This window comes from Labeo rohita, chromosome 14, assembly GCF_022985175.1.
Source record: "Labeo rohita strain BAU-BD-2019 chromosome 14, IGBB_LRoh.1.0, whole genome shotgun sequence".
NCBI classification, from domain to species: Eukaryota; Metazoa; Chordata; class Actinopteri; order Cypriniformes; family Cyprinidae; genus Labeo; species Labeo rohita.
The window spans coordinates 18,688,867-18,708,194 of record NC_066882.1 but is presented as its reverse complement, the minus strand read 5'-3'; the positions used below and the strand labels follow the sequence as shown (position 1 = coordinate 18,708,194).

Here is a 19,328-nt window from a genome sequence, read left to right as displayed (position 1 = left end):
ACTTGAGGGAAAAAAAAACTGTGGGAAAAACATGGACAATCTCAAGGCTACAAGTCCATCTCCAAAGATCTTAATGTTCCTGTGTCCACTGTGTGCAATATTATCAAGAAGTTTACAGCCCATGGCACTGTAGCTAACCTCCCTGGATGTGGACGGAAGAGCAAAATTAATGAAAAATTACAACGAAGGATTGTTTGAATGGTGGATAAAGAACCCTGATTGACTTCCAAACAAATTCATGCTGATCTGCAGCTTGAGGAGGACACCACTGAGGAGGCATAAAAAAGCAAGACTGGAGTTTGCCAAAACATATGTGACAAAACCACAATCCTTCTGGGAGAACGTAATGTGGACAGATGAGACAAAAGTAGAGCTTTTCGGTAAAGGACATCATGGCACAGTTTACAGAAAAAGAAATGAGGCCTTCAAAGAAAAGAACACAGTCCCTACAGTCAAACATGGTGGAGGTTCAAAGATGTTTTGGGGTTGCTTTGCTGCTTCTGGGACTGGATGCCTTGACTGTGTGAACGGTATCATGAAATCTGACGATTACCAAAGAATTTTGGGGCGCAACATAGGGGCCAGAGTCAGAAAGCTGTGTCTCCACCAGAGGTCATGGGTCTTCCAGCAGGACATTGACCTAAAACAAGCTCTGAGATATGGTTACAAACAAAGCACTGGAGAGTTCTGAAATGGCCAGCAATGAGTCCAGATCTGAATCCCATAGAACACCTGTGGAGAGATCTCAAAACAGCAGTTGGGAGAAGGCATCCTTCAAATCGGGATGACCTGGAGCCGTTTGCAAAAGAACAGTGGTCCGAAATTGCAGTACATAGGTGTAAGAAACTCATTCATGGTTACAAGAAGCGACTGATTTCAGTTTTTTTTTTCCAAAGGGGGTGCTACCAAATATTAAGTTAAGGGTACCAATAATTTTGTTCAGTGTATTTTTTGGGTTCTGTGTGGAATTATATAAGATTTGACTTTTCTTCTGTTTTTTTTGTTGTTTGCAAAAAAAACAAAAAAACAAAAAAACATGTGTGTACCAAAACATTTGCAACCACAACAATTTTTTGTCAGAATCGCAAGGGTGCCGATATTTTTGGCCATGACTGTATACATGTACGAATCACTGTTCCCAGTTGAAATGAACAATAGAGGCAGTAAAACTCAGACAACTTTTATTCCTTTTCACACAAAGGTCCAGAGTTTACATACACAAATACAGGTTCATATGCACAAGCTTACTAATTTAGTAGATTTGCCGGTAGCTCACGATACGGCATTGCACTTGAGAAATGAGGACCCCCGTGAAACTACGGTTCAACAAAACAGCTCAAATCAGCATAAGGAATTTAAAAAAGCATGGCTGCATCAGCAAATGCATTTTGATATCACTTTTGCATCTGTTAACACTATCAGATTTAGGGTTAGGTTTGGTGTAGGGGATATTTCCAACATGTTAGAGCATTAACCTTTAGCGACTATTCGGATACTTGAACTCTGGAACAGCTACAAAACGTACCTGTACAAACGTAATAAAAACATGTTATGGTCACATATTGAACGTGTGTTTTAGCACCACTCTCTGAACATTTCACTTTGAAATGGCCACAAAACGCGCAGTAAGGTACGTAATTACAGTGTTGCAGAAATGTATATAGAGGCACGTATTTTCATGAGCCTGGGTTGCATTTTTGGGTTACGTGGTGTCAGTTAAAAAGACATCTTGCCCTGTTAGCAATGTTAAAGAGTTGAGTCTTTCCATGTAGTGTTGAAATGCTTATATAAAAGACAGTATTGTTGTTTGCGAGATGGATGTTACCAAGCACAACAATCCAACAAAATCTCTCAGCCGTCCATTTAAGTCAATTTAATGCTCTGAGATTCAGGTGTGAGCGACTGGATTTAAATTTGCTGCCTGTCTTCTCACGGCCAGCTGAAGGGTAATACCTCTAAGACATTTCTTTTCATACGCGTCAAGCCTCAGAATCATTTGTTGTAGCATAACAGGAAGCCGTGAGAATACTTTCGCAATTGATTGAACTGTCAAAAAACACGTTGTTTGATTGATCACATTTCAACCAATCATGTCATGCCAATTTCAGATGCGATCGGGTTGCCTGACGGATCCTGAGAGAGAAAATACAAGAATTTGAGGCGAGGTGATACTGTTGCACGTCAAGTTTAAAAACTGAAATTTTCCAAAAAAATACTTTTTCTTTTTTTCCCAAGCAATCAGACTGTTTGGCATTGTCCATGTCCAGCGAAGAAAGTCCAAAGAGAGTTAAAAATAAGCTCTCATGCCAAAAAAAAAACCTTGCTTGTCAAAAAACCAGCAGCAGGTAAAACTGACCTTAGCTAGATTTCCAAATGATGCGCCCCTGTTAAAACTGGAGAGGTTTTTCGGCATCAAACAGCATGCATGAAACACCCAGATGACCTTTGAACAAAAGGAGGAGACACTGAGGGTGCCCATTGTTTGAAAGACTGGAGGGAAATCAGGAGGTCGGGTCAAACCCACTGCACATCCTTGACAGATGCAGCAATTATAATGAACCCCGAATCAAATACTCCAAATAAAAGCTGACAGCTGAAGCCTGACAGAATGTGAGCATGTGGGCTGCTAAAATGTGGAGAGAAGAGGAAGGTGTTAAGAACCCGTGAGAAAACCGAACAATGGAACATCGGAAATCGACTTCCTTAAGTTATTTTGTGCTTCTCAAGCAATTAGCAGTTACATCTTGCGACAACCGGCAAATTATACAATCCTACTCGTGATTAATTCACACAGTTGACGTCTTCAAGCTGCCACTGAGCGAGTGCATCTCCAACTCGAGGTTTCGTGCTCAGACCCAGTATAAATGCACTTCGTCTCAGCGGTGAACTTGTACAGAGCTTGTCCACTCTGCCTCCCTCACTGTAGTACATTTCCTATTTGGAGAACCGTAATGTCTGGAGGGAAAGGTCAACCACAGACAGTATGAGTAATGTGAGAGAGAAACGGGGGGCGAGAGGACATCACTCCGTATCTGAAAATCTCTGTGTTGAGGAAAAGGTGCATTACGTGGCTGAGAAGAGCTTTGACACTCGATACTTTTCCTCGCTAGAATGAAACATCAGAAACGTGTCATTACAGATGAGTTGTGCGAGCGTAAAGCAGATCTGTTGGCTAAACAAAACAAGATCATTTTGAACATGTATGTGGCCTAACAGAACACATTCTACAGCAACGCTTGATGGCATTTGACAACAGGGAGCAGTTTGATTTGAATAATCGCTTGGAGAAAATAAGTATTACTCACTTGCGGGTCTCAGTCATGTCAATTATGATGAAATATTCTTTAGACGTTTAATCGGGAAATGTTTGATAACCTGCGACTTGCTGGATGGCTGACAGCATTTTAAACAATGCAAGAGAATGCAAAAAAGCCATAGAGGCTTTTGATATAGACCACCTTCAGGTGCGATAACAGGTGTCATTACTCAAAGATTCAACATACTGTAAAAGCGCAGGCATAAAGTTATATTAGAAATATGAAGCTGTTTCACCACATTATAGCGGTGAGCTTGTTTAGGCACTTCGCAGAGGGGAATCAGTTTGCCTATAGACACACACACATCAAATCTGTGCAATGGCAGAATGCTGCATTTATATTTATAGATTTAATAAATATATTGAACATTTGTGACCCTGGACCACAAAACCGGTCATAAGGGTTTAATAAATTTTCTGAAACTGAGATTTATACGTCATCTGAAAGCTGAATAAATAAGATTTCTATTGATGTATGGTTTGTTAGGACAATATTTAGCCGAGAAACTTCAAAAAAAATCACCTTTGAAGTTGTCCAAATGAAGTTCTTAGCAATGCGTATTACTCATCAATAATTACGTTTTGATATATTTACCGTGAGAAAATGTACAAAATATCTTGATGGAACATGATCTTTACTTAATAACCTAATGATTTTTGGCATAAAAAAAAAATCTATCATTTTGACCCATATTAATGGCTATTCCTACAAACATGCCCATGCTAATTAAGACTGGTTTTGTGGTCCAGGGTCACATTTAGATTTAAAATCCATGAATTTAGCTTGCAAGTCATTTCAAAGCAGCTTCATAGAAAGAGTTCCAGCAACACTTCATATAATAAGGTTAAATTAATTACATTAATGAATGCATTAGGTATAGTATCACAGATTTTTTTTTTTTTTTAACATTAATCTACAGTAGGTTAAAAAACACTGTTGCATCAATTTATGTTCCATGCGTAAACAGTTAATTAACCTGCAATATTAAAGCATATTAGCCTAGATTAATAAAATGCTGTAAACGTATTGCTTTTGTTAGTTCATATCTTCTAATGCATTTAACAACTTGAACCTTACTATTAAGTTTAAATGTTGTGCATTACCACTATAAAGGCTGTATCAAATTTGATGATCGTGATTTCCAGTGTTGGGAAAGTTACTTTGGAAGGTAACAGGCTATAGATTACAAGTTACCCTATATGAAATGTAATAGTAGTAGGGATGTAACGATATTATCAATATTGTGGTATCGCGATAGCAAAACTGTCTCGATATTAACGCGCTCATATGACGATATGAAATGATGTAGGTCTTCCAGGCAAAACAGATAGATTTTTAAAATATTCTAACTTAAAAGGTCTTTAAAGTTGTGTTTTGGGCGATTATGCCATTATGTGACCCTGGACAACAAAACCAGTCAAGAGGAAATTTTTTAAAAAATGAGATTTATACATATGAAAGCTGAATAAATAATCTTTCCATTGATGTATGGTTTGTTTGGATAGGACAATATTCGGCCGAGATACATCCATTTTAAAATCTGGAATCTGAGGGTGCAAAAACAAAAAAAAAAAAATTAAAATATTGAGAAAATCGCCTTTACAATGTTCTTAGCAATGCATTTAACTTATCAAAAATTAAGTTTTGATATATTTACGGTAGGAAATATATAAAAAAAAAATTAAATATTGCAATAAATATAGCATCGTGGACTTCATATTGCAATATTATCGTATCGTGAGATTTTGATATTGTTACATCTCTAATAGGCACTGTAACTATTTCAATTACTTTACTAAAGTAATATAACTGATTACATTTGATTACTTTTTACTAAATTTCTGATGAATGTTTTCAACTATTACTCATTTTGAAACATTTAAACCACACATGGTTATCCTTACAGTAGGACTCAATACTGATTACTGTGAGATTTTCAAAATCCTTCATTAGTTGAATTAAAATTAAAATTTTATAATCTTAAAGCACAGCCACCACAAAACCAGACTTTGACACCTCTTTTTAGCCAGGGTGTAAAAACTTTTTCAATTTAAAGATCAGGGTAAATTGAACTTAAATCTTCATATCTTCATGGAACATGATCTTTACCTAAAAGAGTAGTTTTTTAACATTAATCTACAGTAGGTAAAAAAAACACTATTGCATTAATTTATGTTCCATGTGTAAACAGTTAATCAACCTGCAATATTAAAGCATATTAGCCTAGATTAATAAAATGCTGTAAAAGTATTGCTTTTGTTAGTTCATATCATCTAATGCATTTAAGGACTTGAACCTTACTATGAAGTTTAAATGTTGTGCATTACCCCTATAAAGCCTGTATCAAATTCAACTATTACTCATTTTGAAACATTTAAACCACACATGGTTATCCTTACAGTAGGACTCAATACTGATAACTCTCAGACTTTCAAAATCCTTCATTAGTTGAATTAAGATTATAAAATTTTAATTTTAAAGCACAGCCACCACAAAACCAGACTTTGACACCTCTTTTTAGCCAGGGTGTAAAAACTTTTTCAATTTGAAGATCAGGGTAAACTGAACTTATTTTGTCTTCTGTAGTCTCTGAAGAGGCAGTACTAAATGAAAAAAATATGATATTTAGGCAAAATAAGAAAAATGTACACATCTTCATTGTTCAAAAGTTTTCACCCCCAGCTCTTAATGTATGGTTTTACCTTCAGAAGCATCAGTGAGCATTTGAACCTTCTGTAACAGTTGTATATGAGTCCCTCAGTTATCCTCAGTTTGAAAAGATGGATCTCAAAATCATACAGTCATTATTGGAAATGGTTCAAATACACAAAAATGCTGGAAAACCAAAGAATTTGTGGGACCTGTAAGATTTTTCTGAACAACAGTGGGCAGTTCAGGACAAACACGACTCATGAACAACTATCACTAAACAGAAAAACAGCTGTGGATCATTCACGTAACAACACAATATTAGGAATCAAGTGTATGTAAACTTTTGAACATGGTCCTTTTAAAAAATTCCACTATTATTTTCTCTTGTGGACTATATGTAAATATTTTATGTGAAATATCTTATTCCAGTCAGTACTAAATAATCAATAACATGCTTTTTTTTTTATATGATCCCTCTTATTTTCTGAAAGGGGGATGTAAACTTTTGACCTTAACTGTAGTTAAATAGCTATGATACAGTTTTTGAAATCAAACCTTTGCATAGCTATGACAGGAAACATTGGCATCAATGCCTTGGAAAAACACTCAGTCTTAAAAAATGAAGCATATACATAAACCCAAATAGAAAATAAGTGTTATCAAATAAGTACATTCCTGAAACATTGTGGTCTCATATTTTAGAGCAGTCAATGCAATTAGGGAATCAAATATATCCATATAGGTGTGAGATAATTCAGACGTAACTCCTTTTGTAGTCATTAACATTTAACTATAATTTAATTACGTAACATTTGGACAACTTTAAAAGGAGACTTTCTCAATATTTCGATTTTTTTGCACCCACAGATTCCAGATTTTCAAATAGTTGCATCTCAGCCAAATATTGTCCTATCCTAACAAACCATACATCAATGGGAAGCTTATTCAGCTTCATTTAAAAATATTAACGCTTATGACTGGTTTTGTTGTCCGGGGTCAAAAATTACCTTTTTTGGCTATGTTTGAACCTAAATACAACTGAGGTCCCTTCTGAGTATGAGCCCCATATTTTCCTTATATAACATGACACGAGTCATAAAAGCATGATACTAAACAAAAACCACAAAAGTTTCAAATAACTCTCCCATATCAAAACCATGATTTTTCTGACTATTTCACGACAGGCTTTATAGGGTTAGTTTCTTAAAGTTCTTAAAACATGATGTGTTGCAAATGAAATAGGTTGCATATTTTTTGTGTGCGCAGTCACACATTTTGACTATCAGGCAGTGACCAATGTGAATTTCAAGAGAAGAGGGTTCTTTTGTGCTTTTGGAAATCCAATTCGGAGTATTCCCTCTTGATGTCAAACTGACCTCGGTTTTTCCTCACATCTCTGCAACAAATTTCTATTTGGTTACAAATGACAATGTGTGTAGGTGTTTTTATTTGAATTTTTTATTTTAACCAAGAATGCAAATGTGTAAAACAGCAATCAGCAGTGAACTCCCAAAGCATTACATAAAACATCAAAACAATAACACGCCTGTAGCAAACTACTGTTCGCTACAGTCATTTTTCAGAAATGAAATACAGAAAAAAAATTCAAACAAATCCCAAACCAGTACTATATCCACAGGAACCTCTGACATGCAATTAAGTTGCAATAAACACACAAACTGAACCCAAGCCATCTGTCACGTAACCTCCGCTGACCCAACACACCATTGTTTATAAATGCAGAAACAAGTAAATGCGCTTCCGCCGGGATCAAGCTGGAAGTGGCGTCAAAGAAGCCTACTTCAAAGAAGTCATCACGAATGCATGCGTAATAGAAAAGTGTATGCATGGCTAGAACGCCGCAACACTTTACCACCCACTGCTCTGACTAATGTGAAAAGCTTTTTCCCCGTTGACCAGTCAACTCCATTTGAGGTCGTACGCTTCATCCCGCACTTTCACAATCAATCTATTGCAAGCCGATCCTAATTAACATGAACGCAGCAGCACTGAGAGATGTTTTCCTACCCAAAGATATATTCAACAGATCAGCCGATAATAATGAACTCATTAACTAACAAGGCCTTATGAGGAATATCGATCGCTGTGATTTGGAAGCTCCTTTGGGGCGTTCGGGGTGCTTAATCCCATTTATCGTTGGTCGTGCTCAGCGGCACACAGACTTCTAGCCCAGTCCATCCACACCCATTTAACCCAAGAGTTTTCCACTCTTTAGCGAGCGCTCCTCCGAATAAGAGGTGTGTTGATTCATTTAATCAGTGTCTGAGTCATGGAGGGGTGGGAGGATGGGAAGGAGGAGGAGAGAAGAGAGGCCTAAGGCCAGTCTTGTGAATTTAAATACAGGGCTGAAGATTGAACTTGCTCGCTCTCAGCCTCTCATTCGCATTGCCCTGCTGCTCCTTGAGATTACTGAGGGCATTTTGAGATTGTTATTTTTTTAGGCAACTGTGACAAGCAAGAGTTTGACATTGTTTCTCGAGTTGTTTCTCGAATTTCTCATGCAAGATGATTTCGTTTAAAGATATAAAGCAGTAATATTCACCAAATGTTATCTATTTTACAGTTAATCAAAGGATAAAACAAAAGAGTTATCAAAAAGTTTATTAGGCACAGCAAAATACATTGACTTTGGTGTTGAGACACTAAATCAAAGCCTATTTTTTTCTTTTATGGTTTCATACCAAAACAAGTATTGCAAGTGTTACAGTAAGTTTGCATAGGCTTGAAAAATGGAAGGAAAAACAAAAATCAGACAGTAATGGGCAAAAGCCCTTAGGGTGTGAAATATATAAAAGTCTTCTTGTAAAATACACTTATACGTTTAAAAAAAATACACAATCATCTAGAAAAGGGGGAAACGTACATATAAACTGTGAGGGAATGCCCGAAATTTAATGTATGCCCCTACCTGTTCTTAGGAAGAAATCTTGTGTGAAGATTGAGCAGACTAATGCATTCGTGTGTAAAAATATAACTTTTGCTATATAGAGACCTTAGTGCACACAGCCACTGCTTATGGAAAAAGGCATGTTGGTGACTAAGGTACAGGAATGCGTTTAAATGTGTATTTGCTAAATCCGACTGATTTTAAGGCTCAATCTACTTCTGAAGCATAATCTACTGAAATGCGGGGGTAAAGGCCGCTTAAATACTATCCATTGCTTTGAACTCGCTCAGGGCCTGCACGGGGTTGACGTGCTTCTTTTGAGAGGAGCGCTTCACTTTGTTGGTCTGACCGTCATCTTGTTTCTCGCGTTTGACCAGAGGCTTTTTCTCGGGAGCTTTCATCCTCCAGGAGACAGCGGGCATGTTGAGGTTTTGCATTCCTTGAGACTTCTGGTACTTGGTGGAGGCCACGTAGGAGGCCTTCACGGTGGAAACCACAGAATTCATCAAATTCTTGGCCGCCTGAATCAGAGACATAGCGCTGTCCACCTACAAATGGAGAGGAAATTGAAAAGACTGTTAGAGGAACTCCCACACTTATTGGATATGGATTTCTCTTTCAGAGTATCTGAGGGACTACTAAAAGATTTCAGCTTACACGTCAGAGACTAATCTTTTGAAGAAACAGATTTATGGTGTGTTCACACTTGTTCGGTTCGTTTGGTTCATTTGGCCCGGACCAAAAAGGAAAATGATAAATTTGGTCCTGGTCAGCTTAGCATTCACACTGGCATTTCTGACAGTGAACCTAAAGATACCGAACCTAAAGGCATAGTGATATGTTCACAACCTGACTGGTCAGGTTGAATGACGTATATCTGGTGACGAAACTCACGAACACTACAAATAAAAGGAAAAGGTGCATTCGGTTTAAAGCGGCTTTAAAGCAGAATACACCTAATGCCATCTGTTGTACTAAGCGTGCTCATTGTTGCATGAATATGATTCATTATATTCATATTATGAATGATATTTTATTTTTGATACACTGCTTGTTCCCTTCTAGCGTCTCATCTTGTCATTACTTCCTTTTTCGTGGTTCGTTTAGAAGTATTTGGTCAGTGTTGCGCTCATATCTCTTTCAAATCGCAGCAGAGTTTGTTTGGAAGCGGACCGAGACACATCTTTTTAGCGGTCTCTGTCCACTTGTTTGGTGTGCACCAGGGTTCGGATGACAGCGTTCACACTTACTCAAATGAACCGCACTAACAGAGCAGGCGCACCAGAGTTCATTTTAACTGAACCAAACATGACAAGTGTGAACACACCACTAAATGATTAAAACTAATAAATGTACAGATATCTTCAGTTTTCAAATCCTTATATGGGCCATTCTACAGAATTGGTGCAAACTGCTGTCCCATAACCAAAAAACACATTTGAAAATCATTTAAGTATTCAAATCTTAGATGTTTACTAAGATCCTATTGAAATTTCTACTGAAACCCAAAATAATCTCTCAAATATCAGTTAGCTTAATATTTGTAAAATCATAATTTAGTGGGTACTTTAATTGGGAGGGTGGCTGTCCGTCCTAAACCTTAAATTTCAACTTTTAAACTTTTAGACTTTATTCCATTGCTATTTTTAAAAATATCGGTTTTTCTTTTCTTTTTTTTTTTTTTAGATGAAGCTCAAAAAAAAAAAATTCTTTTATATTTTCTTATTATAGTTATTGATTTACCTCTTTTTGAAAACTATAATAAAATAGCAAAAAATATATTTACAAGGTAGATGTTAATAGGTCAATATAACCCTTTTTATTAGAAACTTGTATGTTTCCAACTCTGCCTTTGCAGATATAGAATGGCCCATATGTGAAAAAAGTAATTATGGTTAACAAACTAAAATTAAACAAATTGAAAAATAGTTTAAAACAAGGGCTGTAAATAGGCAAGCTAATCATCTTGACTGGTAAAACAAAAACAGGAAAATAAGTTAGCTTAGCAGCACGAGTTGTTCTTGTCCTAATGGTACGGATAGGTGAAAATAACAGTAATTTTATTTTGGTTTAGATAATTCGGTTTTTCGCCACAGAGGAACAAGTCTTTCTGTTCTTTTCTCCCTCCCAGTAAATGAGAACTTACCCCAGACACAACAAGCTCTCCTCCCAGATTCTGCACTTCTGCTTTGACTTTACTGCAGATATTGAGCTGGTGACAGTACAGGGCGATACGCTGCAGATAGGCCAACAGATCCTGCTTGCACGCTGAATCCGGACACTACAGAGAGAAAGAGAGAGAGAGACACAGCAGTTACTTTCTGTCAAAAACACACTGATTATAGGGAAAAAAAAAAAATCTGTTAACACTTAAACATGTTAAAATGGAGCTGAGAATGCTACTATAAGAGTTATTGGTAGTTGAAAACCCAAAATTAGCCAAAATATTTCAAAAATGGACATGCGAGGGGGCAGGGAGGTGTAGAAGCGTGTGAAAGATGGGCGTTTTGATTCATTGGTTGTGGAAATCCGTGGCACTTTGAGGCGTAGACTCTGTGTGGGCCTAATGATACAGATGCACCATTTAATAAACCTGACAAGAAAACACGTCGAGACGGATGGTGAGTCAGACAAGCAAGCGTCTGTACAGAAATACTTCGACTGATATCTAAAGTGAAAGGCATGTTCAACATGCTGGTTGTTTTCAGGATCTTTGACTGTTGCCTGCAGATACCCTAACGCTCCAGTCACCTGTCCAGCTGCATGTGCTAGTCAAATTCACTCGATTCCCCATTGTGGCAGGTGATCGGGCCCACCGAGGGCTCACAGCCAAACTGTCCTTATCATTTAACTATAAGAAAAACTAAATCCTTTTGTATCCAACAGAAGAAAACCGTCCTCTGCGTGCCTGCTCTTAAAGAATATCTTAAGTATAAACCCAACCACAGTTCAAGAGTCACAATTTGCACATTTCTAACCCAATAGTTGATCTTGCATCAACAGCTAGCTTATTACTAATTCTCAACTGCAACATTTACTAATTTAGGTATTTACACATATGTATCAGGGTGAAAAGATGAAGCTACTGTAAGTGATAAAGAGCTTGAACATCCAGAAAAAGTTGTTAATGGCACCCTATATAATTAAAAGGCCAAAAAAAAATGCTAATGCAGCTCTGTGGTTGAAAAAAACTAAACACTACTACAAACAATAAAAATGTTTAAATTAAAAAAATTTCATGGCACAAAAACTAGCAATTTTCTTGAAATGTACTGTTGTTACAAAAGTGCTCATTTAATGGATGCAGTCGAAGTGGGTAAATCTGAAGACAACTTCTTGGGTTTTAGAGGGTTGAGTGCAAAACTTTTTAGCACAGAACATTGTCAGCACGCTAAAGATGTTGAATTTGCATCTTTCATTCCCTCTAAAACACCTTGGCTGCAACACTGAATAAAGAGAGAAATTAGTCAAGCTCACTAATCAATTAGTTGACTAGTCAATGGTCCTGCTCATTCCTAAGTGTAAAATAAAAAGCCTGCACCTCAGTGAATACATCACTAGCTCCATTTACCAGTCGTTTGTACTTATTATAGTACTTATTTTTCCCCATAGTTTGGCCATCCAGTATCAATATCTCACGATGTTTCACCAGTCTCCAAGGTAACAATAGTTTCTTCACAGTAATAATGTTCAAAGAGCCTGGCCCCACATCTTTATATTGAAATGCTCTGAACAAGCAGGACTTGAGGGTGCCTGCACATAATTACATCAAGCCAGCTTTCCAACAGTGCCTTTATCTCAATAACTCTGCCCCAAATGCCATAAAGCATTTGGGAAAATGTCAAACTTCCATTATTTTAAACAAAATCTAGACTGCAGATGCATACTTAAGTTGTTTAGGGCTGGAAAGACACTCACAGATGTCATATGCATAATTCTAACGTAAAATGCACCATGTAGTTTCATGTAAAACTCTGGTGCACGCAATTTAAGATTGCAGTTACTCAGCCAAATTAAAATAGAGCCTAGTTAGCCATAACACAAAAATGGGGCAAGAAAAAATGTGACGAAACCTGTGACAAAATGGTGCCTGTAGGACATAGAAATTAAAACCAGATGGTCATTTAGGGCCCTATGAAATCAGTTTTATTTTTTCCCAAATTCCGATTTATTTATTTATTTTTTCCAAATTCAGTTTCTTCCGTTTTAATTTTTCTAGATTCCGTTTTTTTTTTTTTTTTTTTTCATTTTAAATTTTCTAATTTTTCTAATTTTAAATCATATTTTATTAATCAAAAAACGCCTAATTAATCATAAAAATCTTGCACAGTTTAAAATATATTTATTCAAAGTTTAACAAAAAAATACATCTTAAGGCCCAACAAAATATTTTTTTTTACCAAATTCTGTGTTTTCCATTAATTTGGATTCCATTTTAAAAGTCTTTATCATTACATTAAATAACATGTCTCACAATTTCAAGTTAATCCAAACTTTTATTTTGATGGGTTGCTGTGAAGACCTTTAAGTTTCTTGAAGAGATATGACGATAGTTTTTGTGAAATTCTTCTGAAGTGACTCTCAAAGCACTTGTAGAGATTGTTTTTGTTCATATACTCATATGATAGCTAACAATAAAAAACTGAGGAAGATTAAACAAGAGTGACAGGGATGGTTTTATGTATGATGAACTGGCAACCTCTGAGCATTTTTGCTAAATGAGCTCTCGGCATGCATCCATTTTAAATGTTTAAGGCCAGTAATTCAACATACAAGAGTGGAATATGAAAGCAAACTTGCAGAGATGTGCCTGTGGGAGATTCAACTGGAGATACAGCAGAACACAGTCTGAGTCAGGGCATCTTCACCATACTTTAATAATCATCAGTCTGTCTATACACCCCACTGAGAGAGAAGGGCAGATAGACAGGCACAGACTGTTAGAAACAAGACAGAGCGACAGGAAGACAAAGGGAGATGGGAGACAAGTGGGCGAAAAGAGTGGGATACCAAGAAAAAAAAACTGGTGAGAAACAGGAAGTGTGTGATGGAGTGATAAAGAGGGCAACAGGCTGCTCATCTTTCAAGACAGCGTGAGAATTAGCTGCCATACGATCACAGCATTTCCCTGAAGTTTAGCTTGTTAAAGGTGAAGTGCGAGATTTACATGCTACAACATGGAAAGTAAAAATAATTGTTTCCAAATTGTGTGTATAATCGTGTGGCAAATTAAAAACATACATATTAATATAATTTAAAAAGAAATGTTTATTTTTTAGGTGCACGAGACTTGCTATAATAAGCTAAGAAAGGCACTTCCTTGGCCTAAGGAAAAAATCTGCTCTGCGTCTACTTCCCCCTACAGTATTACAGTATTTGCTGACTCTATGACTGCAGGATACTGTAAAAGCATTTGTGCCAAGGGTTGGAGGACAGGATTACATTCACAGCAATACAAAGCAAGAATTTTCTTGCCTTTAAGGGCTTCTCACCCCTACATCTGGCATGTTGATCCAGCAACAAGTCTGGCTATGCTCTGAGCCCCAGCAGCGCTGCTAGAATATTCAGCTGTGTAGCTCTGACTGCTTTGGCGTTGGCAGTTTCCACTCCAGCTGGCTCAAAGCATTCTGGGATTTGTAGTAAAGATTATCCAGCTGGGCACATCATCACTCCCCAGCGGGAAGTCAGGATGTCTGGGCATGTCTGGGCAGAACTTCTCCCACTCTCTCTCTCCAGCTCATCATAAAGAACCAGCAGGGACACAGGAGTGTCCATATTCGAGCACAGAAAGCTAGAGCGTCCGCCTCTCGTCTGCTTTACTATTCCACCCATTATTCCAGCAGTCATTAATAAAGCCCCAAATTTTTATCAATCACCGAGCTGCTTTTCTTCCCTAGAGCTAGAGAGCTTACTGCAGAGGAAGTCAGACAAACAGCAGAGCGAGGCGGAGAAAGGGAGAGGGTGAGAGAGAAAGAGAGAGAGGACAGCGGTGGTGAATCAGAACAGAGCCCTGCTAAAATGAAACCTGCTAAGCATACCAATTAGAGGCTCGACTCCTGTTTGAGACAGCTCGAATTGGCCCTTTGAAAGCATCACTTGTGCATGCTCAGCTGCTGAATTCATCCAAGTTGAACAGGAAATGCAGCCTGCCTGCCTTGACCTAGACGCATGTGAATACATGATGCACATGTCAAACAAAAGTCCTCCCCGCTTTCTTCAAGCATATTCTTCGTCCACCTGCAAGGGACGCATGCAGATCACACGCGGTCCTGCCGATGCGGTTGATTTGGGGGGCACTTCGCGGTGAAGGGACGTGCTAAAACAGCATTTTTTTTTTTTTTTTTTAAAAAGAAGTGCAGTGTCCAGTAAGTCCCTTATCAGGCCGGGCCAAGAGCTTATTCTGCATTCACCAATCACTCCATTAAAAATAAGCATCGTCTGAGAAGAGTGTTCTTTTTAGGAAACTCATATAACCCTAGAGGACATACTGGAGCGTAACCTTACATTCAACTTCAGCCCTTCTTCAACCTTTAAGTAATGCACATGCAAGCACTTAAGGAATATTACCTTGCCTGGTCGCAGACTTTGGATTCTGTGCGGCAGGAGTTTCTTGGTAATTAATTTTTTAGAAAATTACTTCTAAGAACACCCAAAACATACTAAAAAAAAAAAAAAAAAAAAAAAAAAAATACACGTTTTACTAGTTCTCAAGGACTTTTGGTTTTCCTTTTCACAGAAATCAGTGGAAGAAAGATCTTTCGCTCATATATGCCGGTTAATGAAGGACATGACGTTGAAAAGTAATGGGCTGATGTTAAAGTGCACTGCTTTTCTAATATGACAATGAGTCTTTATTAAAGTAAAGTGTTAAGAAGAGGCACTTTTAGCACCTTAGCTGATAGAAAAAGTATCACCATTATGTTTCCATCAGGTGCATCAGCAAAAAGAGATGAACTAACGCTAATGAAGTGACCTAGATAAACTCAAATGAATACTACAGAATTTATGAAGCTTGGGAAGATGCTAAGTGTTAAAATGACAATATAGCTACCTTTTCCTTTGACCGTTTCTCATAGGATCATAGGAAGTTTCACCAAAAAAAAAATCAGTCCTACAGGTTTAAAATGACAAGTGGATGAGTAAATGATTTTAATTTTTGGGTGAACTATGTCAGATTTTCTCTCCATATAGAGGACTTCAACGGGTTGAAGTTTCAAATTGCAGCTTTAAAGGCCTCTACACAGTCCTAGCCGAGGAATAAGAGTCTCATCTTGCGAAACGATCCGAAAAAAAAAATAAGTTTATACACTTTTTAACCACAAATGCTCAACTTGCACTAGCTCTGCGATGAACATGTGCATCTTCAGGCATTGTATAATCATGTTGGAAAACTCATGGGCCGTAGGTTCTTTTGTTTGTGTACTTTGATTTAAAAAGGTAGTGTAGGGTGAAAAACATCTCATTTTCACCTCTGATCATCTGACAACAGTGTTTTACCTTTTTTTGTAAAGAGTGTTTGACTTTCTGTGCACGTTCACTTTGTAAACACGGGGTCGGTACTTCCACCTATGTCACACGTGCATTATTACATAATGCGTGAGTGCAAGGGCAAAAGCTAGTGCAAGAAGAGCATTTGTAGTTAAAATATTTGGGTCATTCCACGAAATCGGTGCCTTTTCCACTTGAAAAAAAAAACAAAGTAAAAAAAGTTTAATCATTTTTTAAATATCCATCACATGATGACACCTTAAAATGACAAGAAATTGTATTGTGCCATCTCAGGCTGTCTCATTTATGAGGTATTTTCTACCTCATGTTTTGGCATTTTTGTCAACCCTGTTACCGACACGAGCAATACTAGATACTATAGTTTAATTAGAACTCATATGCCACTGAATGATACAGGCATTAGCTCAATAATATACTGAAGGTGACCTTTAAAATGTTTGAATTTGACACAGACAATCTTTAAAAACAGGGTCAAACCTAATCAATGCCATCCCTGTTACCTACATGTCTCAAAGTCAACAGGTTGACAGTAACAGGTTTGGTGATTTCAAAAAATTTGCTAATTGCTAGCTAATAGTCAAGTTCACAAAAGCACATTTTGTACACTTTGAAAGGATTTTACTTGTAAGTATTGATTATATTAAACGTAAGAACTGTTTAAATTTACATTTTAAAAATGGTAACAGGATTGACATTGCATGACGCCCCCATCAATTTCTGTTTTTAAACTGCACATTTATATGCTGTTATATTAAATGTGTTTGATTATTTCTTAGGGAAGCAAAAGGCACAGATTTTTGTGAAATATTAAATTTTTTTTTTTTTTTAGAAAACAATCGATTGTTTTTCTAGATAAGACACTCATTTGTCAGCTGGGATCGTGTAGAGCCCTTTGAAACTGCACTGAAACTGCAATATGGACCTTCAACCCATTGGCTCCCACTGAAGTCCACTATATAGGAAAAAAAACCTGGAATGTTTTCCTCAAAAACCTTAATTTCTTTTTGACTGAAGACAGACATAGGGGTGAGTTATCAGGGAATTTTTATTCTGGAGGTGAACTAACCCTTTAAATTTAATCTGTAGCTGCCATAGTGAGCAATTTCCACTCTGCATATTCATGAAAATGGCAATGCTGAAAAATACAGAAAACACTGTTTTTCTCCCTCTCTCTGCAAATGTGTACATTATTATGTAAATACCATGTTGTCCTCTGGCATGGATGCTGCAATGGAGTTGTGTGAAACCATGAGTGAATTAAAAAAAAAAAAAAAAAAAAAAAAAAAAAAAAAAAAAAAAAAGGGCAAACTACACAGAGAAAGTTGTTCAAAACGGTGAAAACAAGGGGGCAGCCGCTATCGGGACTGATGAGCGGAAGAGAATGCAGGTGTTGGAAAATATAACGGATTTCACACCTCAACGTTAAAAATATCCTGCTATAAAAGTGAGTAGGAAGGTCAGGCCGCATCATAGAAAATGTCATCCGGCCTGCTGAATTCCATTTTAAATGGGCGGCGGTAGTAGAACAGCATGAGCAGGGTTCTGACCTTTCTCAACACATCAGGGAGGAGAAATGCCAGTTTCCCGTATTCCCTGACATAGCAGCATTTTAATATAGAGCAGGCCTGATTATAAATGGAGCTTCTTGGGTAATGCATTCTTTTGTGGGTTATGCCCACTAAAGCCTGAGGAGATATCGATACGCCGCTCGCTGCACTCCTCTCAAGAGGGGATGGAATGAGGTGTGTGTTTTCTCTCTACTAAACAGAGCACATGACATATGGAGGTGATTAGAGCAGTGATGAAATCGTTCTGCCCACCCACAGGTCTTCTGTGAGAGAATTTTCATAGATATGATTACCTGGTGTTTATATGTGATGTCCCAAACCACAAAAGAAGTTACCAATTGTTTTCCACACTGACAGACATTAAGCTAGCATCTGAAATTTAAAGATCTTCTACTTAACTCTTAGCGAAGGGAGAGGGACACGCTAATCACATTTAACAAAAGCACTCCTAAATGACTTAATTTTGCACTTCCAAAAGTGACACATTAAAATAAGACATCAGATTGAAAACCACTACCTTGGCTGTAAACACAATCTTCAAAAAAAAAAAAAAAAAAAAAAAATTGTAAGTCAATCTCTGGAGTTTTAAATGGAAAAAAAGGGAAAAAGAGAAAAGGTTCCAAGTGGGCTGCAAGAAATCTAACTAAATCTCTAGAGGCTAAAAAACATCTCAAAAGGAAAAAAGGTGCCAAGTGGGCTGCAAAAATAGAAGAAAATGTAAGTAAATCTCCAGAAGGCACAGAAACACACACATCTGCCACAAAACTGCTTTAGTCCATCTGAAAGAAGACCCGAATCTTCATAGAAAAAAGAAACCCGTCTGCAGTAAGCAAACTTCATCTTCCATAAACCTCTGCTGGAGACAGTTTGAGAACAGCGCAGGTGGAGATTTGACGTACTGACTGTGACCCCTCGAAGAAGAGTTTCTGGACCGCAAACCTGATCTCCTAGGATCTTTCAGGTGTGAACTCATTCTCTGTTTTTTTTGTTTTTTTTTTGGTTGTGTGAGCTTCATCCTGCAATACAGATATGGGGGAAGTGGATGCAACAGCAATGAAACAGACATCCTGCACAGATTCAAAAATACAAACATTTACGTAAATCGTCTTTCTACAGAGGTGTAACTAGAAGGCCAGAGCATTCAGCCCACACAGTCATCAGTATTCAACGTACAAACTGGAAACGGTAAAGCATCCAAGGCAATCGAAAGTTCATTTTAAAAGCACCTGTTAATATCAAAGTCATTTTTTACCAAGATAAAAGATTCATCTGTAGTTTCTTTAATAGAGAGAACTCTAATGCACTTGGAGAGAAGAACGTCCCTTCATGTGGCTAATGTGTTTTATATTGCGTTTAAATGGTCTGGCGGCGCAC

At 37.4% G+C, this 19,328-nt stretch overlaps 1 protein-coding gene and 1 long non-coding RNA gene across 2 annotated transcripts in view; one reads left to right on the top strand and one right to left on the bottom strand.

Annotated features, from left to right (window-relative positions):
- Positions 1-19,328, top strand: part of LOC127175877 (uncharacterized) — a 44,275-nt gene that overhangs the window by 13,976 nt on the left and 10,971 nt on the right. The gene's annotated exons all lie outside the window — the stretch shown is intronic.
- The window catches only part of ctnna1 (catenin (cadherin-associated protein), alpha 1), a 105,637-nt gene continuing 94,881 nt past the window's right edge, over positions 8,573-19,328 (bottom strand). The window contains exons 17-18 of the mRNA XM_051127173.1: positions 11,024-11,158; positions 8,573-9,425 (exon numbers count right to left, since the gene is read on the bottom strand). Coding sequence (XP_050983130.1) covers positions 9,135-9,425; positions 11,024-11,158 — 426 coding nt within the window. The 3' untranslated portion in view covers positions 8,573-9,134. The remainder of the gene's footprint in view (positions 9,426-11,023; positions 11,159-19,328) is intronic.